Source organism: Typha angustifolia, chromosome 8, assembly GCF_048772165.1.
Source record: "Typha angustifolia cultivar Huaian chromosome 8, ASM4877216v1, whole genome shotgun sequence".
NCBI lineage: Eukaryota > Viridiplantae > Streptophyta > Magnoliopsida > Poales > Typhaceae > Typha > Typha angustifolia.
Window position 1 is genome coordinate 478,968 of NC_133246.1, and position 26,954 is coordinate 505,921.

The 26,954-nt window shown below is 39.8% G+C and overlaps 7 protein-coding genes across 7 annotated transcripts; 4 read left to right on the top strand and 3 right to left on the bottom strand.

Moving 5' to 3' along the window:
* The first annotated feature begins 23 nt into the window (after positions 1 to 23).
* LOC140764232 (ATP-dependent Clp protease proteolytic subunit 5, chloroplastic-like) lies at positions 24 to 3,766 on the top strand. The gene is made up of 9 exons (XM_073102693.1): positions 24 to 273; positions 343 to 447; positions 529 to 646; positions 726 to 818; positions 1,994 to 2,039; positions 2,122 to 2,194; positions 2,624 to 2,658; positions 2,751 to 2,839; positions 3,202 to 3,766. Exons 1-9 carry the CDS (start codon positions 140 to 142, stop codon positions 3,400 to 3,402), a joined length of 894 nt encoding a protein of 297 aa, XP_072958794.1. The 5' UTR covers positions 24 to 139; the 3' UTR covers positions 3,403 to 3,766.
* A 171-nt stretch (positions 3,767 to 3,937) lies between these two features.
* Positions 3,938 to 5,739, bottom strand: LOC140765247 (uncharacterized). The gene is made up of 3 exons (XM_073104224.1): positions 5,453 to 5,739; positions 5,226 to 5,363; positions 3,938 to 4,868 (listed from the first exon to the last, which is right to left on the bottom strand). Exons 1-3 carry the CDS (start codon positions 5,527 to 5,529, stop codon positions 4,406 to 4,408), a joined length of 678 nt encoding a protein of 225 aa, XP_072960325.1. The 5' UTR covers positions 5,530 to 5,739; the 3' UTR covers positions 3,938 to 4,405.
* Positions 5,740 to 7,211: 1,472 nt separating this feature from the next.
* Positions 7,212 to 8,971, top strand: LOC140764409 (DELLA protein GAI1-like). The gene is made up of 2 exons (XM_073102965.1): positions 7,212 to 7,536; positions 7,986 to 8,971. The coding sequence occupies exons 1-2, from the start codon at positions 7,212 to 7,214 to the stop codon at positions 8,969 to 8,971; spliced, it is 1,311 nt and encodes a 436-aa protein (XP_072959066.1).
* Positions 8,972 to 9,629: 658 nt separating this feature from the next.
* LOC140765921 (cytochrome c oxidase subunit 5C) lies at positions 9,630 to 12,462 on the top strand. The gene is made up of 2 exons (XM_073105250.1): positions 9,630 to 9,764; positions 12,041 to 12,462. The coding sequence occupies exon 2, from the start codon at positions 12,054 to 12,056 to the stop codon at positions 12,243 to 12,245; it is 192 nt and encodes a 63-aa protein (XP_072961351.1). The 5' UTR covers positions 9,630 to 9,764; positions 12,041 to 12,053; the 3' UTR covers positions 12,246 to 12,462.
* Positions 12,463 to 16,362: 3,900 nt separating this feature from the next.
* On the top strand, positions 16,363 to 20,857 carry LOC140764280 (homeobox protein knotted-1-like 1). The gene is made up of 6 exons (XM_073102755.1): positions 16,363 to 16,522; positions 16,660 to 17,113; positions 17,195 to 17,317; positions 17,403 to 17,562; positions 20,066 to 20,313; positions 20,448 to 20,857. The coding sequence occupies exons 2-6, from the start codon at positions 16,919 to 16,921 to the stop codon at positions 20,634 to 20,636; spliced, it is 915 nt and encodes a 304-aa protein (XP_072958856.1). The 5' UTR covers positions 16,363 to 16,522; positions 16,660 to 16,918; the 3' UTR covers positions 20,637 to 20,857.
* Positions 20,858 to 21,769: 912 nt separating this feature from the next.
* LOC140765598 (nicotianamine synthase 9-like) lies at positions 21,770 to 23,006 on the bottom strand. Its single transcript, XM_073104760.1, has one exon. The coding sequence runs from the start codon at positions 23,004 to 23,006 to the stop codon at positions 22,065 to 22,067; it is 942 nt and encodes a 313-aa protein (XP_072960861.1). The 3' UTR covers positions 21,770 to 22,064.
* Positions 23,007 to 24,153: 1,147 nt separating this feature from the next.
* On the bottom strand, positions 24,154 to 26,780 carry LOC140764584 (uncharacterized). The gene is made up of 2 exons (XM_073103224.1): positions 26,457 to 26,780; positions 24,154 to 25,102 (listed from the first exon to the last, which is right to left on the bottom strand). Exons 1-2 carry the CDS (start codon positions 26,527 to 26,529, stop codon positions 24,393 to 24,395), a joined length of 783 nt encoding a protein of 260 aa, XP_072959325.1. The 5' UTR covers positions 26,530 to 26,780; the 3' UTR covers positions 24,154 to 24,392.
* Between the last annotated feature and the right edge of the window lie 174 nt (positions 26,781 to 26,954).

Below are 26,954 nucleotides of genomic sequence, written 5' to 3' on the forward strand. Positions count from 1 at the left end.
AAGCTGGATGGGCTTTTTATGTTCCACCTTATCCTGCTCGTTCTTCTCCTTTCTTCTCTTCTCTGTCTTCCTTGCTACTGGATAAGAGCCCAAATAGAGAGAGAAGCCGGAGCTCAAACGGAAGGAGAAAGAAAAGCAAATGGCGAATTCCTCTCTCATGGCACCGGCGCCGACATCTCCCGCTGCTTCCCCTCTCAAATCCCTCCACAAAAACCCTCCTAAAACCCTTCGATTCTCCTTCCACCAGACCCTCCTCTCTTCCTCTTCTTCCAAGTAAGCTCCTTTCTCTCTCTCCTCTTCTTGTCAGGACTCTTTCTTATCTAATCACACACTTCCTTGCAGGAAGTACAAGAACCTTGCGGCTTCCTCCTCCTCTCCTAAGGCGTCATACTCGAGTGGGCTCTGGGCTCCGGACCGAGCTCAAAGGCAAGGGGTTTGGTCCATTAGGTGAGGTTATTTATTAATTTTGCTTTTCTTCATGGTCTCTTGGTGTTTATTGATTTTAAGATTTTGTATTTTGCAATGTAGGGATGATTTGCTGGTGCCGTCGTCGCCCTACTTCCCGGTGGAGGCGCAGGGAGGGCAGGGACCACCGCCGATGGTGCAGGAGCGGTTTCAGAGTGTCGTCAGTCAGCTCTTCCAGCATGTAAGTGTTGTGTGGGATCTTTTCTCTGCATATTTGTTGTTTCTGGGGTTGACCCACCTTTTAATCTGCGATATTGCAGAGAATTATTCGATGTGGTGGTGCTGTGGATGATGATATGGCAAATATTATCGTGGCGCAGCTTCTCTATCTCGACGCTGTGGATCCTACCAAGGTTTCTTTTTATCCTTGATCTTATGCTTTGCTTAAGCTTTCGAAGATATTCTTGGAGAATGTCTTTGAGACTTGACAAGACATGTAATTCTAAGCCTTTTTGATTTTAGTATGCTGTGTTACTGGCTGGGTTGTGCATATCATCAACACAAGATAGACTCAGAACATGCAAATAATTAGTATGTAATATAGAGTTGTTTACTTTGTCCAATAATTCTCTGATATCATCTTTATAAATCCATATTGACATTCTCCCCCGCCATGTAAGCCGTCAACTTTTTTTAAACAATCCTTTCTGAAAGTATTATCATGACTTCTTTTGTTCGTTGGTCTTCTCTCATGTTTGCTTCACATTTTATATTTATGGTATTCTCCTTTTCGGGGCTACCTTTGTTTCTCTGTTGCTGTATTGCACGGTACTACATTTGGTTGATACTCTGGCACTGTATCTTCTACCTATTCCTATGCTTTGTCATTGCAATCTGTAGTCATGCATACGAATATTGATAGATATTGATTTTACCCTAGCATATGCACTTCTGATATTAAATTTCAAGTAACACCCAGGAGATTAATCATTTTCAAGGAAATTTGTCTTGTGAATCTTGCCTATTATTTTGAGTTTGTTTCACATCCACCTTGTGTGATTCTTGTCGACTTGGTAGCATTGCTCCAAAGTTTAGTGTATGACTAAGTTAATCAATTTTTTTTGGATATTGCATGTATAGGCTTCTCTATTATGAAAGTGTCGTTCTACTTTTATTTTATTTTTCTGGGCTTTCTGTCATGTTGTTTCTCATGGTAGTTTTGTCTTTTGGCTTGATGGTGAGGCATCATGTTTTGATGATCATTATTAATCGTTTATCATAGCATACCTCTTTATAGTGGATCTGGGTAAACAATTCTAGTAGCACCTCTTTGGATGCTTATGAAGCTGAATTTTTTATGTCTCATTTAGTCATTACAAGAATTAAGGAGTTTAAACCAACAAATTATGTTTTTCCATCAAATAGACGTTCTAGAGTACATGCGAACTTCTCCTACTTGTTCTATTCTATATTTATTACTTCTATCTGTTATCATTATCATTTTCTCTTCCAATATAGAAGACACTCAATCTGCAGCTTCATTTATAATTGAGAAGGACTAAAATTTTCTGCTTGATGACCCTGATAGGATATCGTCATGTATGTGAATTCTCCAGGAGGATCTGTGACAGCTGGTAATGTCTTCTCTCCCGTCTAGCTTAGTAGTTTTAACAAATTATTTCATGTTACTAAGAGTAGAGGCATTCTTCTTTGTAGGCATGGCTATATTCGACACAATGAGACATATAAGGCCTGATGTTTCCACTGTTTGTGTCGGACTGGCCGCCAGGTAATGGAATATGTAGTCCTCAGCTCTTGCCCTTTGGTTATATAGTTGATGTTTGGAATATGTAGTCCTCAGCTCCCTGTTCATTGCAGCCACTAGAGATTTGGATTTCCTTAGGTTTTCACCTCTGCAAAGGGATAATTGCCACAAACTTATTATATACTTTCGGATATGTAAATATGGCTTACACATGTTTTTTCCCTAAGTTTTTGTGATCCCCGTTTCAATTTAATTATTGTTCAATTGAAATTTTACTGAAAATTTGGAAAGCAACATACTGTTAACTACTTATGCCTGATAGAACTGTTATGGCCCTTTCATTGGTTATCTTTGAGGCTTTGTGTATGATCTGTGTCTCTTTCTTTCTTTTTGTTGCCATCCTGGATAAGGTAGCTGACTTTCATCTTGAATTGTTTTTCCTTGCAATAACAGCATGGGTGCTTTCATTCTGAGTTCTGGCACTATAGGTAATATTTCTTTAGTTTTTACTTTGATGAGTATATGGCCAGAACCAACTGGAATGTTATTTTAATTCTTAAAAGGAATATCTGAAATACAGGGAAGCGGTACAGCTTACCCAACTCCAGGATAATGATCCATCAGCCTCTTGGAGGAGCTCAAGGTGGACAAACTGATATTGACATCCAGGTAAACCTGAAGATTTACCTTCAAAATTTTTATGAACCTCAAGTATATGATTACATTAGTCATACTTGTAAAGAATTTGTTGATGTAGTTAGGTTGTCAGTTTTGATGTTAGGACTGAGCTTCTGTAAATTGCAGTTCCAACCACCCAGGAGCCTGTCTAGATGTTGTAGCCATTAGGCATAACTTTAAATATCATTCCATTTCAATGTTCTTTTCCTCCTGGAACTGTCAGGAGCTCTTGATGTCTGTAATTCCTGTATCTTGTTTGTGTGGACTTCCACTAAACATGTGCCTTCTTTATAGGTAACTGAATTATTATTTCATCCCTGCTAAACCCTAGTATTTTTTTTTCTTTGCTTCAGGCTAATGAGATGCTACATCACAAGGCTAATTTGAATGGTTATTTGGCGTATCATACTGGTCAAAGCCTAGCAAAGATAAACCAAGATACTGACCGGGATTTTTTCATGAGTGCAAAGGAAGCAAAAGAATATGGTCTAATTGATGGTGTGATTATGAATCCCCTTAAAGCCCTTTCTTCATTGCCATCTTCTGATCAGTGAAGAACAGTACTCGTGCATCAATTTGCTGATATTAGACAGACATTACAGGGCTGAGGTGGTCTAATTGTGCTTTTTCTTTGTGTTGTGGAAAGTTTGCAATTCCAAGCCGGCAACTTATTTAGAGTGTAGATCCTTTGTTAGCAACATCAAGAGTAGATTCTGCTTTTCACGGGTAATTAGGATTGTTCTGAAGTGAAAAAGATTAATTTTGTAAGTTATTCTCTTATGATAGCCTCTCTTCTTTTGCTATTAAATGCTTGTTATTACCACTTCATTAGTTTGTGTGCAACACCACGAATTATTGCATGTTAGAGCTATCATATTCTATCTTCAAAGGTATTAATACATGCTTCATTTTGCTCTATGGGACCCTATTTTCTTTCCGTTGTCTCAGTAGTATTTTTCTTATTGAGATACCAGGAGGGCGTCATTTATACTATGACATGTCAATGCGTTCTCCTTTTCATTTTTGAAGGGTTATCTGTCATTAAATTGAACTGCACTAAAATATGCTATTTATGGTGTGCTGATACTCTTTATTGGCAAAGGCGAGCACCCATTGTCAAACGAACCTTTCGCATTCATTCCTACAGGCTACAGTGGTGGATGACTCCTACCAACTATACCAATCTTTTAATGGTGTCGGGGATAACATACACTGATGCACCGAGGCACGTAGTAAAGATGTTTTCGTTTTGCCTCGATTATTGCCTATCCCATAAATAGCACTGATGAGGTAGGTATCAGTTATGGTACATCCATCGTAGGTGGCCGGAAATTTGAGATATGTCGTCTGTGCTGTATTTTTGTATCTCTTTGCAATTTTATCCCCTATTCTTGCAATCATCTTACACAAAAAGCATTGCTTGGAAAATCTCCACACTTCTGCCATGACCAAAAGATGCTCAGCTTTTGGATTCCCATCTCAGTTCATATGTCAGGGAGGGAGAGATGGAAGTGTTTGCATAAAGTGCAGGAACAGAAGAAAAATAAGACAGCAGTGTCAGGAGGGATGAAGAAGGATCCTCTCATCAAAGAAGCTGCCCCTGAACAAACTTGAGAAGGTTGAGGAGACGATGGGCAGCTCCTCGAGCTCATCAAAGAAGTCATTCTCCTCAGCTACTTTGGGAGCTGGTGATGGCACAGAGATGATGCTCAAATGATCCCGCCCATCTTCTACTGCCTCTTCTGTTACTGGGTTTTGTTGGGCGATATCTTCTGAGCATTTGGGTGGAGATAACTCTCCAATGCTGATGGCTTCCTCACCTGTAGCAGTGGATTGCTTTGGGCTGCTTGGGTTATGAGAGCATTCTTCAGGTGTGGTTGGGTTGATGAAGGGGAGATCAGGGCCTGGATGGTTGTGATTTGAGGTATAGGTGATGATAAGCACTGATGCATCAACTTTGCACCTCTCTACTTGCTTCTTTGCTGGACAGCCCTTGCAAGTGCTACATTTGTAATAACCCCTAGAACAGCAGGAAAAGAATAAAAAGTAACAACAGCCAACAGCGCAGTATAGTTATTTCAAGACACTGTTGATCTAGAGCTAACCAAATCCACTACCTAAAGGGTAACTTGGTTCTGTGTGATTAGTTTACTTGGTGTATGCTACTATAATAGGATCTTGATTGCAACTAACTTTCAGTAGCCACTCTGTTCTGAAGGTTCTACTGGAAAGCAAGAAAGGAAGAACTGAAGTAAAAGAAGGAACTCTATAAGTTCAGCAGAGTGAACATCAGCAGAAGAGATATCTTTAGCTGGAGTGATTTGCCGTAAGACTAATATGTAAGAGCTAGAATAACAAGAACGAGGAAGAGAACTACCTTGGGAAAGGAGTTCCTTTAATTGGTTTCTGCCCATACTTCCTCCAAGACCAACTATCAGAAGGTGGACCCTCACCCTTCTGCTTCCCAACGCTATCTTCAATTCTCACAGTGACAACTGCCTTTTGGATCAACTTTCTGAACAACAGAACAGGAGCATAAGATCAAAAGATGCAAACTTCAGAATTAGAAGCGAAGGAAAAAAAAAACAAACAAACAAAGATGACCTTCTCTTGGGGGCTGAAGGATCTATCTTGGCCATCTTTGAATTGTGCAGCTCTTTTGTCTCAGAGACGCCATTCATCTTTCTGTCTAAACTCTGTGTGCTTTCTGCTTCTCTTGTTCTTTTCCTCTTCCAGTCTCTGTGGAATTGGGTTGGCTCCTCCCTCACGAATCATGCATCTGTGGTCATTCACTATGCCAAAAGAAGAACATAGCCAGCTAAAAGGAAAAGGACAAAAGGGTGTTAGGGAAAGGTCGAAAGATACAAAAGAGAGGAGGTAGGAGTGGGGAGTTTGGAGATGACTTCTGAAGGCTGGCGACAGTGATGTGGATATGAACCACTACGCAAAATAATTAGGGAGAGCAAGAGAGGACAGGTCCGGTTTGCTGTCTCTCTTTCTTTGTCTCATTGATTACAATTTTTTTTTTCAAAAAAAAAAAAAATCCAGCAGTTGAAAGGACTTGAATGTTTCCATTTTTCACCCTTGAAATGCACAGTACTGCAAGTTTTTCTATCTAAATTAGAATTTTGGTTACTGTAAAGCTTAGTACAAGGGATCTATTTATACTGTTAATCGTTAATGCTCGGAATGTGTTTGCAATCCTATTTATGCAGTTATTAGAGTTTGCATGGTAATTTTAGCCATCTACTCTTTTAACCCAGTTCTGATTCATGTGCAAAATAACTACCTTCTATTGCCTGCTTCTGCCACAACCCACTCGATGGAAGCCTTTGGCTGGAAAGCTCAGAGCATCAGATAGTTCACTGTATTTGGAGATTTGCTCCTCCTTTTTCAAAAATATTTGCATAAAACTGCCTCAAAAATTAAGTACAAAATTTCTCACTATGTTCTACTTTTTGACTAATATGTATTTCATGTAGTTTTTTTTTTTTTTTTTTGCAGGAGAGAAAGCCTTGCCTCTTTATTTATTTATTAATTAGAATGACTTGCCACTTAAGCTGAGTAGTCCTCACATCCAAGACTTGCAAACCCAACCAATTGTAAACTAATCCAATTCCTTGTTTGCCTCCCAAGCTCTGACTAGGTCGAAAGGCTTCTTCTCCTAAATGTCAGCTTGAGCTGCAACTTCTATCTCCACACGTCACCCTGTCTGGTTGATCTGAAAGCAGACACTAGAGTTGAGAAGAATACAACCAGAATTTAGATGTAGTGGATTATCCTACCGTTTGTTCTTGGTATATTTCTTGGAAGAAACTATTAAACTGGACAAAACCTTGTTGCCAATGGATACATTTGTCTGTCATAAGAAAGCTCTAATCGTTGAACCTTTGTCGTGGAGAACTGGAGATATCATGCAGTCTGAATAGTTTGCATCGACCATCTTCCACCTTTTCTGTTTTTAACCGATTATTCATGTCAATCTTCTAGTTAGATCTGTTGTTTGTTGGCTACCAGTTTTGGATTAAATGTCTAAAAGGTTGTGGCGCTTTCCATCAATTTTTCTTAGTACTATGACTCATTCTTTGTTATGTAGTTCATCCTTTGGACAAACCACAGATATAATATGGTTTCTGCAAACACTATTGTCAGTAATTAATTGTCTTATGTTAATGTTGTCATGTGTTGCTTAACTTTCCTGTCAATTTTTGTCTTGTTGGATCCTTCCACTTGTACATTTGGCCACACGTATGCAACCTCTGGATCATTCTGACCTCGATTACTTTGCAACTAGTATACTTGTGTTTAAACTGAGCATATGCTCTCAATGGACTCACCACTGAATCAATGTTTTTCTGCCAAGATGCTGAGCTCTGCTGATGGACTCAATTATCTTGGAGAGCATCAGATGTACTATCCTGTTCAGAACATAGAAGATGAATACAGTGGCAATCGGATCCATTTCTTTGCAGAAGAAGATATGGGCGGCTTTGATGACCTCTGGTCAAGTTATGGCTTCTACAATGATACTTCCTTTGATATAGGAGGCCCCATAATGCCCAGCGAACAACAGTTCTCAGAATTTGCAGATGACATGCAGGTTGATACAATTTCTGCAGCAATTCAATCGTTGTACAATCCCATTGCCTCTGCAGCAGAAGTAGAGCAGACACTTGACTCACTTGTGCGTGAGAATTCGGAACTCCTCCAATCCAATGATGAGCAATCCTCAGCACCTTGTCATCATTAGATCTTTTGAGCAACCGCCTACCAATCCACAATCGCTTGAATGTCAAAAAAATAAATAATTTGACTGATAGAGAAGATCAGCAAAGTGGAAGAGGAATGCAGTTGTCGACAGAAGATATCATGAGAATTGCGGCTGCCTGCTGCTTCATTCAGATGTCATCCCCTGCAGATAGAAACCCTTACATGCTTAGGAATCCATTTGGCTTGTCAATCGGAGGCTAAAGAGCTGGGGAAAATGAGAGCATAGAGCTTGCAAACCTTCTGCTGTCTGCTGCTGAGAAAGTAAGCAGCCAACAATACGATCGTGCTACCAATCTGATCAAAGGATGTTTCACATTGTCTTCTGACACTGGAAATCCACTTCAAAGAGTTGTATACTACTTTGCAGATGCATTACGTGAAAAGATCAAAAGAGAAACTGGAAAATTTTCATGCAAGGGAACAAATGAAAGGGATTTAGTAGCACAAGATATGATTAAAGCATTGCAGACCAGCCACCCTGTGAATCTGGTCACCTTTGAAAAAATTGCTTTTGGCAAGATCATTCATTTTACTTCAATCCAGACCATCTTTGACAATGTGGCTTCAGTAAAGAGAATCCATATGATCGATCTTTCAATCCGCCATGGGGTTCAGTGGACTATTTTGATGCAAGTATTGGCGACGAGAAGCTCATGTCAAATAAATAATGTGAAGATCAGTGCTATTGGAACATCGGAAGAAGCTATAAATACAACAGGTAAGAGGCTGATAAGCTTTGCTGAAAGTTTGAGCCTGCCTTTTATTTTCAAAGTAGTGATAGTACCGGATGTTAAGGATCTCAAAGACAACATGTTTGATGTCAAGGAGGGGGAGGCAATTGCGGTGTACTCTTCAATGGATATGAGCTACATGATTGTAAGGCGCGACAGACTAGAGACCGTTATGAGAGCTATAAGAAAACTTAGGCCATGCATCATGACGGTTGCTGAAGTCGAAGCCAAACATAACTCCCCCTCCTTGATTAATCGGTTCACAGAGGCCTTATTCTACTTCAGTGCCTTCTTTGATTGTATAGGCAGTTGCATGGAGGTTGACACAAATGGAAAGTTCGTAGAGGAGAGATTTTTTTCGCAGGGCATCCGAAGCATCATTGCAACAGAGGGAAGTGAGAGGTTAGTGAGGCATGTGGGAATCAGTGTTTGTAGGTCGTTCTTCGCTCATTATCAACTCGTGGAGGCTGAACTGAATCAATGGTCATTCTACCAGGCTAGCCTGTTGGTTAAGCAGTTTGTCAATGGCAACTCATACACACTTGAGAAGAATGGCAAAGCATTGCTTGTCGGGTGGAAGGGAACACCACTACATTTTCTTTCTGCTTGGAAGTTTCAATAGAAATCAAATGGTATCATAAAGATTCTTACCTTTCTTCCATGTGAATCTTGATGAGTTTGAAAATTAGAAGTATGCATTAAGTACTAATGTAGGACTGTGAGGGTCTTTTGGACAAAAATTATCATGTCTTCCATTGATGCGAATTGAAGAAAGACTTCCTCTTAGTGCTTTATTAATATCAACATAATTTTAGTTAACTTTTATTAAATTAACTTTCAACGTCAATTTTTTTTATATTTTTCTTTTTTGCTTTTCCAGAAAGATTCACGTTGACACTTCCTATATATCTAAAGAAGGGAGGGAATATATTGTAAGTATTACCTATAATTTAATAAAAATACAATGGCAAGAATTCTTCTGCAAAATAACATTTAACATTTAAGTATTTAAATTTAATCGCAAGGGACTATTACAATTTAATTTTTAAATTTATAATAATAGATTTTAGTAAATTGTGTATATTTTATTATAATAAAATATATATACAGTGAGTTTTATACGTTAAATAAAAAAAATTAAATGCAATTAAATTGTATACCTTTTCCATTATATTCTCTCATCTCCAAGATTAGAAGAAGGTAATTTCTATCGCTTCATCTCGACCGTTGAGTAGTTCATCGAACCGTCGATCGTCCTTCTACTTAACCTACTTATACAAAATTTCTATTCCGTGCTAGACTTACACCGTACTGAGAACAATCGCGAGGTGACCAATAAAGCGAGTGGCCTCGTCTCCTTCTTGTTCTGTGGAGAGAACCAATCGCGTGAACTCTTCTTCGCTTCTGGGCGTCAGGTAGATTTTCCCACCTTCTTCCTAATTTGTCTCCCTTAATTCCATAAACTAGACCCTATCAGTGCTTATACTTGATCTGGTGTGTATTTTTCTCTTGCTGTTTTGTTTGGATGATTGTAGTGTTGTTTGTCCTCCTAATCTTGCTGGATCTCGAGAAGTTTTTTCTGAAAAAGATTTGTGTTTTTGTTTACTTGTTTCGAGATGTTTCAGTTCTTTCCGTCGCAGATCTGAAAAGGGTTCGTCCTTTCTTTAATTTAGATCTTCTGTTGGTTTTAGTTTTAACGATCTCAAGGTTTTCTCTTAGATCTTTTATTGCTTTCGTGTTGTTATTTTAGGTCTTTTTTTTTTACTCGTAAGAACAAAGGAGAAATTGGTTAGTTAAGTTTGGGTTTGCTGTTTTGCCCTAGGTTTTCCTCTTGCTTGATTGATGGGTATCGATATTGGAATTGTTCATTGAAAAATATTAGCAACTCAGAATAAGATGTTAGTAGGCCCAGGCCCGAAGCCCAGACTGCAGAAATGCCTGATCCGCTGATCCGAAAGCCAGACGGCAGTGGAATTAAACCATCGAGCTATGGGTGAAAATGGACAGGATTCGGATCGGATAGTGGTAGATTTATATTTATATATTTTTTTTCTTCTGGTACGAATTTGAATACTCATAGTGAACTTAATTATCCTATTCACCAAGTACAACTACAGAATTCTCCATAATTTCTCCTGCACTTAAAACTGTTTCTGGCCCTGGCTGGTTAGATTTCTCGACGGTCTGGGCTTTGGGCATGAGGTGTTTAGGCTGGTGAATTCTTATAGCGCATGAGTATTGGGCTAGGCCAGCTGATTGATTGGGTTGTAGACTGCATTTCAGGCTTTTGGGTCGGTTTCTTTTTTCTTTTTTTGAACCCAACCTAGGCTGGGGGTGTTTAGGCTGTTGAATAGTGATGTGCGGCATGCATGAATTTCCTAAATGTGAGTATTAGGTAAGGCTGAGCTGGATGCCTATTTGAACGATCTATGCGTTATACTATCATGGCTTAGAAATTGGAATTCTCTGGCTTTAGCTTCTAACAAGTAATTTTATGTAGACCACTACACTGATCAACATATTCATGCCCCTAGTCTTCTATTTCTTATGGTTTTGATCTCAAGAGAAGATTCAACTATTAGAACTTAGAAGTTTTCCTGATGAGTCAATCTTTATCTAAGAGGAATGGGAGGCTTATGAGACCATTTTGCAGAGCATGGACTAAAATTTGTTTTTGTGACCATGATATATTACACTTGGTGAATTTCTGTGAACCTATCTCATGTGGAAGTAGAGTTTCTTGATATTTTTCCATATGATTAAGATGCAAGTGAGCCAGTGAGATAAGACTTAGTAGTATTGTCAGTTTAATTATGGATTACGGAAGACATCAACTGTGAGTGAACTTTTTACTGAGTTGTTTGTAATGTTTCTTGTATTTACTTCTGGATGAGAAGAAACACTCAACCTCAGGATAAGTGGAACAAGATTTAGTCCACTGTAACCCTTCCAGGTTGTTGTGCTCATCAGAGCAAATTAAATAGTTCTACATTGTTTCGTAGTACGAGAGTTAAGTGATATATAAAAAATGATAGAATATTATTTTCTAATTACAGTTTTTAATTTGTAGTATGTGTTCATAGCAATTGTGCAATCTAGTTATGTTGTTGCAACATGGACACCTTTGTGACCAGTACAAGTAATCTAGCTCTATCAATGCAAAGTATTACTATTTTAGACATAATAAGAGAGGGAAATTTTCATTCGATATAATAAGCATTATTGATTAGTTTTAAGATATAATAAGTATTCTTGGTTAGTTTTGAGATTTTGCGGCAATTAGTGAGCATATAGCACTTCTATACTTGCGGCAATTAATAAGCATTATTGATTACGTTATTTGTCTCTTCTATACTTGCCTGTGATCACTTTTTGAAACAATTTAGTTCCCTTTGCTTGCAGGACTACATACTTTGTATATACGAACAGTCTGAGATTAATAGATTATAGATACAGCATAGACATTATCAGAATATTTGATATATTTAGTTATAGAAAGGCAAGACATCTTGTTGTCTACCTACATTTCTGGTTGTTTTCTGTGATTATTCCCAGTAAACTTTTGCTGTGTACTGAGATTTTTCTTAATTTCAATTGAAGAATTCTAGTAGATGTAAATGTGCTCGTCTAGATCTTATGCTCTGCCCTACAGTATCTGACTTTTCAATTGTGAGATTTGGTCTGCTTTTAGGCCATAGAAGTAAATGGCTGCACATAAGATCGCACATGCTACCCTGAAGGGACCCAGCGTCGTCAAAGAGATCTGCATTGGCCTGACTCTGGGGCTATTTGCTGGTGGCCTTTGGAAGATGCATCACTGGAATGAACAGAGGAAGACCAGGGCTTTCTATGACATGTTGGAGAAGGGTGAGATCAGTGTCGTTGCAGAGGAGTAATGGATTCTTCTGCCTATGAAAGTATTCTTGCTTTGGCAACCATGTTTACAGGTTCTATTGAATGGTTGTTCGCTCATACAATAAGTTCAGGACTAGACTTGAAAAGCCTATTCATGCAGACGATTTACTTGCATTAGTTTGTACGTCTAACAATATCCAGATATTGGTTCTTCTGTCTTTCAACTTACTGAAGAGAACGAGTTGACCTTTTGCAGCATTCCTTGTTTATTTTGCATGACACTCTTGTTGTTGCTTTTTTAATGTTTTGATTAGTATTTATATTATTGGTACAGGAAATACCGATGCTTGTAATCATTTTGGTTTCACGTCACACTGGCATCTGCATCTTTTCCATCTCTTATTTTGGAATTTATGGTTCAACCTATTATTGAGCTAATTAAGACTTTGAACAGGCAAAATATAAAGCTCGAGTACTATGCACTTGAAAGCTTATCTCCCAAGTCGAGCTCGAATTATTAGTCACCTATTATAGGGCTGTCAAAATAATCAGGCCGGATATGGCTCGATCAAGTGGCTCGAAAATGAGTTAAAGAGTTGAGTTTAATATTTAAAATATGCTTGAAAAATAATTTTAAATTAAGTTTGATTATGAGTCGGCTCAACCAGGCTCAAAATAATTATAATATAAATATATAATATGAGTAGTATTTTTTTTTAACTATATTATAATTTGCTAAATCTAAGTTTAATAGAAACTAAGTTTGATAAGGCTTGAATTGAGCAAAGTTTAAAATTGCTTATTGATTCGGTCCGCTAGAGCTCAAAATTATTCGTATTAAAATATTTTTAATTTAATATTGATAACAAATATAAATTTTAAATTAATTTTAATTGAAGCTTGATAAGCTAGGCTAGGCTCGATTACAATAAAAAAAAAACAATGAGTTGGAATGATTGGGTCTCTGGGTCCATTAGCCTTTAATGTTGGAGATTTGGTTCTTGTCAATATGTGAGAGGTTTACCAAACGTACATTTCACAAACTTTATTGAAAGAGAGAGTTCTTACTATAAGGTACTTTAACGATTTGATCCTAATTATCTTGAGTTTTCTGTATAGTAATATTAGTCATATCTTTAATGTTATGGTTATGATTTCTTGTCATGGAGACATTCCTACGTCCTCAACCCAAGTTGTTTCTACTCCTAATATTTTTGTTGTGAAAAAGCCAGAAAATATTGAGAAAATATTTACAGGTAAGGTCATACCTACCCGTTGAGAAGGATATCAAAGGTTCCTAGTAAAGTGAAAAGGATGTCTAATTTTGATAGTTTTTTGGATCAAAACGGAAGACTAACAATGTCTCTATCCAGGATTTTATGCAGATTGGGTTGCAACAAGTTTGGGGGGATCGGCATCTACATCAGCCCTAACTTCCCCTCCCCTCCCCTCCTCAGGCTAGTTCCACGTTACTCAGTGAGACAGCAACTATTCTAGCAGGCTTAAAGGAGATCAGCAAGCCCTTGATTATTAGCGAGGTTTGCCTCTTCAGCTACAGTCAAGTTGTTGTTAATTGAATTAACGCTTCTGACATCAATTCAGATTGGTCTGCTCACCACATTATCCTGGATTGTAAACTCTTCCTCTCAAAGCATCCATGGATTAAGTTAGGTTTCACCACTAGATGCAACAGTAGGTTGGCTCACTTTTTGGCCCAGCACTCTCTCCGCACCAAGACGTCTAGTCTTTGGTTGAGAGAGCAGCGGATGCTTCTTGTAATCCAATCTAGATTAAATGGCAATGGTCTGAGGACTTTCTTTTGAAAAGAAAAGAAGTTTTGCCTGGGTGAATTTTAGTTGGATAGAAGAAAAATAATGAAAGATTCGAGATGAAACGGTCTGACGTAGAAAAATTCTAAGTGCAAATTTGGGTAAAACATCAAATTTATCTTATTCTATCCCTACGAGAATCATTCGGCCACCCTCATCCTACTGTGCCATCTTCTTTTCCACACAGTCGGGCCTACATATCTTAAATCTACTATTAATCTTTTGATTCGCTCGTACTCTGCTGCTCTTAAATTAAGACGTGCAGCCGATGCTTATCTTTTTCATGGATTTCCTTGGGGTTTTTAATTTACTCCACCATGAATAGCTAAAAGTTCACTTCTCCAACCATTTATTTCCTCAAAATAAACAAGAAATAATTGAGCAGCACGATGACGCTTATATTTGTAAAATACCCACTAATGGAGATCCGTACTAAGATGCTACCAATCGCGATTAGTTTAAACGATGCCTTTGATGGCATTTCGCGGGCAAATTAGATAGAGATTTATATGCCAAACTTTATTTATATAATAAAAGGTGTGAAGCTTCCTAAAGTGGGCTTAAGTTGATATTGAGAATATAATATTGCGTTATGGGGATCTGTCGATTGTTTTAAATTGCAAATAATATTCTCATTCACGATTAGAAACGTAGGCTAATGTGTTGTTCCATTTACTTGAATATTTTACCAAACTATATATCATCTTGGCATACTTCCGGTCATATATCCATTAGATCTCGCACTTCCCAACCCACTAGAAGACATACGACCTATTGGATGAAAAAACTATGGAGGGTAAGCTCAAACTTTAGACTTAAACTGTTCCCACGTGAATTTGTTTTCGTTCTATATACTATTTAGTTTATTAGCTCAAACTCCATGTTCATTAGGCATATATAGTACTTAGATCTATATATTATATATATGTTGTTCTCTCTCTCTCTCTCTCTCTCGGAACTTTAAGAGCCATTAAACTAAGTATGATGTGATGATAACATGAGGAGCTGACGGAGATACGAACACGGTCAATGGGGAATAGGGATGGCTTTAACTGCACTTTTGCTGCTTCTTCTCTAAGAAGAAGAAGAAGAAGAAGAAGAAGAAGAAGAAGAAGAAGAAGAAAGAGGGTCTGGATACCAACGGTGAGGACAAGATATTGAGAAAGGAGAGGTCCCCACAAAGAAAGCAACGCGCGAGAGGTACAGAGAATTAAATCAAGAAGATCCAAGATTTTGTATGCACACGGACGTCAGGTAAGCTCTTGAGTACGTACGTGGATCCTCAGATTGGGCCGTCTAGTCTCCATCGCTGTCGCCTAGAGAGAGAGAGAGGGAGAGAGAGCCATGGCCCATGCATGGGTCACTTGCTGCGTGATATTACTACCCACCTCTCGGAACTCTCCAAGGCCGTGCCCGTACACCCCGAACGTGGATATATTCACATATAGGGATGTAGGTTTACAGCGTTGAAACGTTGACCACGCACTCGTAGGAGCAGCGCGACTCCTGTTCCAGGTGGTGCACCGACTCGAGCCCACGAGTCCACGAAAGAGAGAGAGAGAGAGGAAAAGAAAGAGAGATGAGTTTAAATTAGTATGAGTTCAGTTAGGCAGTTGGTAGAAAACCGTTTGTGGTCCTGAGTTACAAACTTACAACAGTTGGTCTTTCAGTTGCCCCGCCGGATCACCATTACAACTCTCGACTCCTCCATACATAATTTGAAAAGCAATTTAAGTAACGCAATTATAGTGTATAGAGGATTAGAGGTTCCGTGCTACATGGTGGTGAGCATGATTTCTGCCTAATAATAAGATTCTTTCTCTACTGTATGCAGCAAATCGTACCGCGGTTGCTCTTTGCAAAAAAAAAAAGTCCGGCGGAAGAAATCGTAATAAACTAATAATACAGGTAGTGGTGTGCAAATTTTGTTTAGCTCGAATTGGGATCCGCAAGTACAATTCCAGCTGTGGACGAGATTAAAATAAACCAAAGAAGCTAATAAAGGCTTTGCTTTTCCAAAGCGGAGCTCACCTTGGCTCCATTCCACCGACGTGCTCCGCCGTACAGCGGTGTGGGTTTAACCATTGGGGGAGCACCGCGGGTGCATCGGAACTACAACTGCCGGGGGGGGTGGGGGGAGGGACTTGGGTCAGGAGAAGGTGGGTGGGCTCCACAGCCGAGCTCTTCGATCACGCTTTCCCCGCCAGCATCCGACACGTGGCGGAATGTCATATCATTGTTAAGAATGATGTGACGGCTATAAATACGGGCGGCCCCGTCTCTGTTCTGTTCCTCCTCTCTGGTCTCCTTTCGCCAGTCTCCTCCTCCCATAAAGACCGAGCCACCACGTGCGCCCCTACCACTACCACCACCACTACCACTACTACCCGCCCCTTCCTAATTCTCATTTCACCACTCGGATTTTCCTCTTATTGTAAACATCCCCGTTTCGTAGTAGCTCGTTCTCCTCCGTCGTCAAATCAGGAAACGTAGGTGGCGCTACGCAAAAGAACGTTTTCTTCTTTTTATTTTTTATTTTAAAAAAAAGGGAGTTAATTAGAGAGGTTAAAACGGGTGATTTTTATTATTGATAGTTTTTTAATCTTTTTGTGGTGTGCATTGGCAGTGGAAATGGCGGCTGTTGCTGCTACTGCTACTGCGATTCTTTGAAACCGGGCGATTCTCTTCGGCCTTTCCTTTGTAGCCATTCACTCCCTTCTCCTTTTAGTAGCAACAGCTGCAACTTATCTCCCGTCTTTCTCTCTCTCCTTTTACTCCCACAATTAGCAACTACAGTGGATTCTCTCTATCTCTCTCTCTCTCTCTCTCTCTCTCTCTCTCTCTCTTCCTTTCTCTTTTTCTTGGTGTGGGAGAAGAAGAGATCGATGGAAGATCTATACAGCATACACCCGGGAATCTCCCGGGGAGCAGCGATGTCGGCCGTCGGATCTGTTTCCAGCTGCCTCCAGCCCGACTCCGATGTATCCGGCGGATCGGATCTCAACGATCTCATCAAGGCTCAGATCGCCGGCCACCCTCGCTACCCCTCCCTCCTCTCCGCCTACATCGAGTGCCGCAAGGTATGGAGTACAATTCCGGTCGATTTTCTTGATCGTTTTCTTAGATTTCTTTTGTGGTGTTATTTTTCATGTATGGAAAAGGTCGGAGCGCCGCCGGAGATGGCGACGCTTCTAGAAGAGATCGGAAGGGATCGGTGCTCGACCGCGACGACGACAAGCTACGAGTGCGAGATCGGAGCCGATCCCGAGCTAGACGAGTTCATGGTATTATATCCCGTGCTACTTAATTTGGTAGTTTTAAGAAGTAATTCTCAACGAAAGTGATCTCTTCTTGTTCTTTGTTTGAAAGGAATCGTATTGCCAAATTCTTGTTCGTTACAAGGAGGAACTCTCGAAGCCGTTTCGAGAAGCCGCTTCGTTTCTAAGTAGCATCGAGATGCAGCTCAGCAACTTGTGCGGCAACGCCACCACTACCACGACAACCACGACCTCCTCCACCACTCCGTCTGGTAAAAGATGATATGATTCCATTCTATATCTTTTCATTCTATTTTGGATGATCCTGGCCGTCCGGTCCTATAGATCGGAAGAGAGAGAGAGAGAGTGGTAGAGTAGTAGGGGGTAGGGCTTTGAGCAGTCAAATCGTGTCCATGCAAATGGGGTGCAGGTGTGTCAGAAGGGAGAGGAGAAGAGAGGAGAGAGAGGGGGAGTGCGTGCATAGGGTTTGGGCAAACGTTGTGGGTTCCCTTCCTTTTCTTTTTTCCCCTCCTCTCTCTTCTATCTCCCTCTATACCCCTACACTTACTCCTAGCTCAAGAATTATAGGATTTGTCATGGCTTGCTGCGGAATCCCGTGGCTTTATATACTAATTGGGGTTTCAAAGTACAAGTGAATTAGAAAATTTGGGCTTGAGAAGCATGCAATAGTAATTATATCACTCATATTTCATCAGCCATTAGATGGTCTCCTGAGATGTTGCTTAACTTTATCTGCAGTAACAGTGTTCATCTGAATAGTCCGCCATTTTTTATTTTTTTTTGCACTAGTTTTTAAATGATTTGCTTGGGGTTATTTCCTCATAACGACTTTTGTCATTTGTGAAGATATTCATTACCTTAAAATTCGTCTATTTCAACTCTCTTTCTCGCCATGATAGGAAGAGACTATTTGTTAAATTCCTTTTGGAAACTTTTTGTGTTCCATTATCTCATCTATATAGCAATCTGCGGCTTCTCTCAGATGTTTATATTTATACTGGTCATATACATTTTTTCTACAAATGTAAGGGTTGGATGTTTCTCTTGATGAATTTCCATTCAAGCAGAATGCATATTTTCTTAAGAGGGAAGAAGAATGTGTTAGGTGTTGCACTAAATAAATTTAAATCTAGTTAGATCACATTATGCTTTCTTTTTAAGAGAGAAGGTACTGTTCTTGAAGTTTTGTTTGAATTAGCTTGCTAAACTGGTTCCTTAGGATATGTGGATGATTCAAGTATTATATGTCAATCTCCTATCCACATAACATTGCGAATTTGCAATTATATTACAAGCAAACAGATAAAAAAAACATATAAGGCTGGACGTACTGCTGATTTTTATCTCATTTTGACCATAGTTGTGTAAGCAGATGGGCGAAATAACTTCAAATCTCTGAGGGGTTTGTATGGTATGGTCCCATAAGGCTCTAGAAGCAAGGGATTAGCTGCATCGCTCTTTTCTTATTGGAAAGATGCCCTACTAGAGAATCTGTTGAGAGGATGAGGGGAGAGAGGTAAGGAAGGACAAAGTGAGCAGGAAAAGAAATTTAAAGGATTCATTGTTACCGTACAAGATCTACTGCTATAATTATTGTTGTTAAGATCTCCCATTCCATCATTTGTTCAGGAACTTGACAATCTCACGTAGAGCCACAACCTCACCTCAATGTTATTTGACATCTTCATTGTGTCTTCACAAGCAGCTTCTTTGTACCCTCTGCACACTGAACCTTAGGATGAGAGAGTAAGAAAATGAGTGGGATTAAAGGCAACATGAGAAGAAACAATCTTATATGAGAACTCGGCATAACCAATGATTGTTATCATGTTGGAGTACCATATAGATGACATGCTACTAAAGGATAATAGTTTACAATGTCTCATCTGCAAAGCTTCTTTATAGCATGTCACTACCAAGCTTATCTCCCACTTCTCATTTTAAAGGATCGTATGCACTAGTAAAGATGAATGATGGACTCAAAGTTGCCAATTTACCTCATTTACATGGTACAAATTTTGCTACTTTACTCAGAGTTGTCAAAAAATTCATTTTCTATACTATATATTAATATTACATTAGTTTTCCTGGAAGGAATCAACGGAACATGTATGCATGTATTTCATCCAGTTAAGTTGTGAATAAAACAACCTAGCTCCATTATATTGTCTTTGGTCTTTCGCTTGTAACATATGGTGCGAACCCCCCCCAACCCCACAGTTTAGTTCAATTAGTACCGGTCTTTTCAGGGACATCTATTTTGTTTTATGACTGGAATCTCTCTTTGAGGAGATTGTGATCTCTCTTTGAGAAGGTTGTGATATAGGCCATGTGGCTATGGACAAGCATTTTCCAAGAAGTTGCTACTTGTCCTTTTCTTTCCTTATTTTTTTCTTCTGCGCAGTTGTGTTGGCCTAAAGAGTAAGCAAGCAATTTGGTGATGTTTGCAATTATAAGGTGATATTTCATTTTCAACTTCTAAAAAGGTTCTAGTGAGATGCATTATGTAGTGCCTTATACCATTACTTCTATAAAATAGAATATGCACAGTGAATTACTTTTGTTCTAGGATCACCTGCAATGATGCATCAAATCATACTTTCATGATGAAGAGATTGAGATGTTTGATCACCTTTTTTAGGATAAATTTTTGTGTTCCTCCAGTTATGGCAACTCATGCTAGTGATTCAATTCGTTATTGACTCTACATGCATGTTGATCCTAATAGGATTGTTGTTAATTATCTTTCTTCAGATGAAGTGGCAGGATCCTCGGAAGAGGAGCCATGCTCTGGGGATGTGGATGCATTGGGAGGTCAGGATGGTTGTCCGCGCTTGGCTGATCATGAACTGAAGGAAATGCTTCTTAAGAAGTACAGTGGTTATCTAACCAACTTGAGGAAGGAATTCTTAAAGAAGAGAAAGAAAGGGAAGCTTCCAAAGGATGCAAGATTGACGTTACTCGACTGGTGGAATACCCACTACCGCTGGCCTTATCCAACAGTAACCTCCTGATCGATTGTTCTTTTAATGTCCTGATTGGAACTCAAAAGAGACTGCTACTTTTAAATGTTCATAGTGTCGACCAGCTTACCAGTTTCATTGATGGATGGCAATTGTTTGTCTTGTTTGGTCAGGAAGAGGATAAAGTGAAGCTAGCAGAGATCACTGGGCTTGACCCAAAGCAGATAAATAATTGGTTCATTAACCAAAGGAAAAGACACTGGAAGCCATCAGAGGACATGCGGTTTGCTCTCATGGATGGTGTTACTGGTGGATCCAGTGGGACTACACTATACTTCGACACAGGCACTGTTGGCCCATGAGCTACAGTCCAGCTTTCTTCATCTTCTATCTACATGCATTGCCGTTGGTATGTGGTCATTAAATTACCACACTTTGATGGTCATGTGTATATGGTTCCATTCAAGCAACCTATACCACCGCCGGATGATTATTAGCTAAGCTTCTATTATGCTCTGTATCAGTGTGATCTTGAGGAGATACTTTGAGCCATAAGGTATATACATTGGGTTCTTTTGTAGTAGTGGATGCTTGCTGCCTGTTAATATTTAGTAAATTATTTAGTGTCTTCTTTCTTATTAAGAAGGTAAAGAAGGAATTCTGCACTCATTTTTATTATAATGACCTGGGCCTCTTAGTTGATTCCGTCACACATCTACTAGCTGGTTGATGGTAAATGTTAGATTTTATTCTGAGTTTTGATGGTGTGCAATTTTTAGCTGAAGTGGTTGCAAAGTGATGTGCTGGTATGTCTCCAGAGTACTAGCTGAAAAAAGGAGAGAACAAGAAGCCATCGCCCATAGTATCCCTTTCCATGTCTCCATGCTCCATTACAAGATAACATAATTTAGTAAAATAAGACTGTTAGGCTTGATCTATTAATTTATCAGAGATAGGATAATCCAAAATAAGGTCTAATGCCAACTAAAATGCCAAGTCTACTTGCTTGAGGTCTTGACCATGGGGCATGGAGACAGAGCAACAACAGCAGAAACCATAAGCCTTTTTATATTCGACATCTATATATATATATATATATATATATATATATATATATATATATATATATATCCATTCTTACCATTTGAGATCTATTTAGTGCTAATGAGAGGAGGTAACTCTGTTATTGTCTCGTCGTGGCCCATGCCGTACCCAATTATGTGAATATTTTCAACGTCTGTTGCCAAGAATGGTAGTTGCTTATGATAGAAACATACATGGATTGGAGTTACTCCTTGCTACGAGTAGAGTTTCACACGTCATAAGTATCCAACAAGCGGTGGCCTTAAGTCCATCTATGCGGCGTTGCAGAGAATCTCTCTCGACCTATATATGTTTTGGACGCAGAAAATTGATAGAAATATGTGGGAAAAGGGGGGGAAAAGATATAGAAATATGTGGGAAAAGGGGGAAAAAAGAAACAGAAATCCAGTCAAAAGTTCAAATGGGACAAGATAACCTCCCAAAAAGGTAATGTCAACTTTCAACAGCTAAGGTGTAAACGGCAAACAGAGCAGAAGCACAGGAAAACAATTCCCCGTGTCTCTTCTCTCACCACTTTGCTTTCAAGAAAAAACTCAGACACATTAGGCTTTTTATTTAAGATCAAATACATTGGATCATCGTCACGTATCACACCACCAATTAAATACTAACATTTCAATGATTACAATTGCGTACCGGCCACCACAACATAACAACGTACAACAGGCAACACGTACCGATCAAGATCAAACCGTTGGTGACACGTCAGCTCTTTCAAGGGGGCCACTCACCTCAGCTCTCATGGCCTGCATCTTGCAGCACTTGCACGGCCTCATCCCCGCCGTCCCATGCCCGATGGACGGCCCGTGATGCGGCTTCCTGGCCACGATCACCGAGTTGATCACCTCATCGTTAGGGTGGTAAACCGACATCACCTCGAACCCTCTCAGGTCCTCGGCTTCCACCACGGGATAAAGAAACACCCGCGCCCCGTGCGCACTGCGCACCACCAGCTTCGCCCCCGGCGCCATATAGCACGCCAGGTGCTCGATAATCCTCCGCTTCTCCTCCCTCCCGACCCCCACCAGCGCCGCCAGGAACACCACGTCGTACCCCCCGAGCGCCTGCCCCGCCGCCATCACGTCGCACGTGCGGAACGCCATCCGGGCCCCCAAGTCAGCGTCAGCCCGCACGAGCCGCCGCGCGCGCTCGTTGGCGGTAGCAGAGACGTCGTAGTTGTGGAAGGCCGCCGTCCTCATGTGGCGCGTGGCGAGCACGAGCGACGTGAGGGGGAGCGGGCCGGAGCCCACGAAGGCGACGCGCGCCGGCGGGCCGGTCACGTGCCGGGAGAGGAGTGTGTGCTCCAATTGGCTTAGCTTGAGGTAGTTTGAGTAGTAGGGGAAGAGCTCAAGGTGGTCGAGTGGGTTCTCAAACGAGGCTAAGAGATCCGAGTAATGGGATTCTAATAGGCTCTCCGCTTCGGAACAAATGGCTATTAGCTTCGTTCTCATCTCTTGCATGGATTCGTTTAGCTTGGAGACGTCGATAGGATTCTGGGGGATGCATGCGTGGACTAGCTCGGTGAAGAGGGCATCGACTTCTTTGGATGGGCTCAGAGATGGGAGCTTGGAGATTTTGTCGTAGAGTTCTGAGATTTTTTGGATCAACATCTCCGCTTGGCCTCCCATGGTGGTGGTGGTGAGTGATCTAGAAGGTAGGCTTGTGGTGGTTTATATAGCGGGCTTTCCTATAGTGGGTCCACTAAGATCTATGAGACTTTTGTTATTTTAGCTTATCATCTCTTCTTTTTTATTTAGGCGTCTCCAATTCCAATATGGAATTTAGCCCAAGGATAACGTGACCTAGTTATACAATAAAGTATATGACGTGGTTTGATTCTCTTTAATCTTTGTTTTCACACGTTGATATTAGGCAATGCGCCTACGTGGCTACTATTTGGTGGTAGATTATGGTTGTTTGCAGCTGTTTTATGTCATGCAGCTCTTGTTTATGATTGACTCGGCGATGGAAATGGTCCGATAATTGCTATTCGTTTTCCAAAAGTCCAATGAGAGAGAGAGAGAGAGAGAGAGAGAGAGAGAGAGAGAGAGAGAGAGAGGGGTTATACACCAAACGTACAATGATAACAGTCGATAATTTTGTCAGGAAAATCGAAACCTTAACCTTGTTTTATGATGTAGTAATTAGAAATTTAGAATGGAGGGATGGGACGTCAACCTGTGGGTATGGGCCGTGGGGAGCTTAAATTATTTGATTAGTCTGGTGGTAGCTAATAAATGATTGGTGGGCCATCAGGAGGAAGCGTACGAGGGTGTTGGTGACAATATCATGGCCAAAATCATGCCGTCTACTATGTGCGTCCGTACATTACGTCAAACTCAAATAGGCTTACAAGGTCCTGGAATATTTGTGTTCACACTATAATTTAATCCACAGAATTGTCCAAACTTTGGGCAGGAATCTAAACAAAAATTTAATGTCATCTGCAACACACCAAGAAGATATTGTTACATCCCATCAAGAATGGGACCTTCAGAATTTGTATTGATAAATGTTCTCCTGATCCATCGAGCAACATTAAAGCCTCCTATATTTGAAGATAACTTTCTAGTTTCATGGCATGATCTTCAACAGTCCACTAAGCTAATCATATGATATAAAGCAGAAATATAGGAAGTACCAAATAGTAACACAAAAATATAGGAAGTGACAAAAAAATAAGACAAAAATATAGGGAGTTTGAATCTGCAATTCGCAATGCTAATAATGGATGTCCCAGAACCACCACACTAAATTAACTTCGAAGAGAGAATATTGAACAATGAGCTCAGTGTGCATTTCAGACTCCTAAGCTTTGATCAAAACAATGTGAAGACTTATGAAGTAAAGCAGAAGGTTTTTCCATGCTGCAAGGACAAGGAGAAATAGCATGAACAATAATCTGATACCCAACAATGCTGCTGCCATAAACTATGTGCAACACATGCTATCAGTTACAGTAAGTATAACAACAAAAGATGTACTAAAAATTTGCAATATTACCAAAGAGACTCTCAAAAGATTCCAAAGCCCTCGGACTCTTCGGAGTTTTCATTTGAAGTTTCATAGTATCCAGCTTCCTCACTTGGACCATCATAATTTTTTTCCTCTGTTCTATAAGAATCTTCATATCCTGAACCATCATCTGTGCTGAAAGAGCTTGTTTCATCTGTCGGTTCAACAAACTGAAGTAAAAAATTCACTCCATTTACAACATCATACACCATCAATCCAATCCTTCCTCCAACCCAACTTCCAAGATGACTGCCCACAAGATAACCAAACCTTCCCAGCCTCTGCTCCCCGTGGAAACCACCTGCATAGGTGCCACACAAGGTGCCAGTACCCCTGAGAAATCCCTCTGTCATAGAGCCCCCATAGTAAATGGCTTCAAAGAAGTCCCAGCCTGAAGATATGATTGGACCTACAATGCGCTTGGCTTGACGGGAAGCCAATTTTGCAGCTTTTGCTCCATCCTTTTGAGCCTTCTTGGCCGCATCACTGGCGCTCAGTCCCCCTGTCAATGCCTCAGTCAAAGATTTCTCCGTGGCTTGCTGCCTTACTCTCTCCACATGTGCATTACGGATGTTGTAAACATACAGCTTCACACCCTCCTTGACCCCACAAGCAAGACTTCCAGAGCCCATGTCAAAGCAATTCAAAAATGTAAATTTTCCGCTCTTGGATGCAGCTTCTTCTCCAACAAGTTCTCTGAACTTTTCAGCTGGAAGAAAGAAAGAAAATGTCATATACTATTCAGTAAAGAAAACTAATGCATTTTCATTTTTAAGAAGAGAGATTTTCTGCAACTTGGATTAGGTTCAGAAAATTCACTGGTCTCAGATACATGTAAAAGACCATTAAATACTGCTGGAACTCAGAAACCACCCTGCGATTTCAGCTTAAAACAGAACAGCCTGCATGCTGTAAGATAGTCTCATTCTAAGCATGCCCTCAAAGTGTCTAACGTGTCAAGAGTCCCAACATGGGAAAACATGGTATTGAAACACTATGATACTACTGCTGCCAAACCCAACGCAAAGCAAAATCTTGCAAAAACTGTGTTTCAGGCTTTAGATGAATTACCAAAAGTGGAGAATCTTTGCAAAATCTTAGCTAAATCCAATGAAGCTGACAAAAATCACTTGACCAAACAGCCGACTTCAAATCAGTTCAGATGAAACTTACTGGGAGGAAAATGGAATTGCCTTTGGAATGAAACTGAGAATGTTAGCTAATTTCCTTCCTATTGTTTAGCTTTTGGGTCCATGCAAGTAAATTCTGCAACGAGCATTTAACAATCCCTTTCGCTACTTCTTTTGGAAACTTCTTGTATAAGTTATACCTTTCTTGATATTCTCCTAGTTCTGAATTATTTCCTAACACTATATTGGTGAGTCCTATAATGCTATTCTATTTCCTTTTCTTCTCTCAGTTCAAGCAGGGAGATTTTCATATCATTTTTTTGTTCTCAAAGTTGGGTATCCAAAATATGAAAAAGTACTGTAGGAAATCATGAAACACATGCTCCCCCGAGTGCCATGCGTGATTGACTAGAAACTGGACATCTTAATCTGTTGCAAATTCGTAAATTACAGAGGACAAACTAAAGGAGGAAACAGGAACAATAACCAATCTTCTGGTGTGTGTTTCTGCTACCAATTATTAGTAATATACAAATCCACTAACATGGGAACCCCATTTCAGTGAGCTTAAAACTGTTTGCCTATGCTTTCCCAAATCTCACCAGTGCTAAATACCCTAACTCTAATAAATCAACAGCAATAAAACACAACCCGATAAAGACGGAGATCAATAAATTAAAATTACAATCCTATAATAAGTATTCCTATATATCTTTCCTTTCTACAGAATACAGATCCAACACTAATTGCGTTAAATACAACAGATTCGCAGGGAAACGTATAAGAGGAAAACAAATCCAACTTATTGTGCTAAATTATTTGACTTCTTATCCTCCATCATACCGGCGATATGAAAAATAAGAAAATAAAGCAAATTTATCTAACACAAAGTACTATAACATAAAAAAAATAGACGACATTTTAAAGAGAAACCTGTCATGCTAAGAGCGATCAGACCCATAACGAAGAGCATGAGCTGAACCCGCCGTTTCTGGAGATCGAGCATCCTGGAAAACTCGCCGCGAAGCCCTAATCCTAATCCTAAGTTAGAATCTTTGGGCTTTGAGTGCAACGAGGGCGAGGGCGAGGGCAAAGGCGAGCGAAGCAAAGCGGCCTAAGATTCTCATCAGGTGAAGCGAGAAAGAGGGAAAAAAACAGAGCGAAAGAGTCGAAGTCTTCGTAAACAATTTATTAGTCTCCTCTGGCGTCGGGAAGAGATAGTCCGACTTAGTTTCTAGTAGGATAAGGGAGTTTTTAACCAAACTAGTTTTCTTCTAAATTTTATTTACTAAAATATATTATTTCATTCAAACTTATTATCAAAATATATATATTTTTTATTATAATCCTAAAACTATATATTTTATTAAAAACACTACCAAAATAAATATTTTTATATAAAAGTAAAATTTTTTACTAAGCAACTCAAAC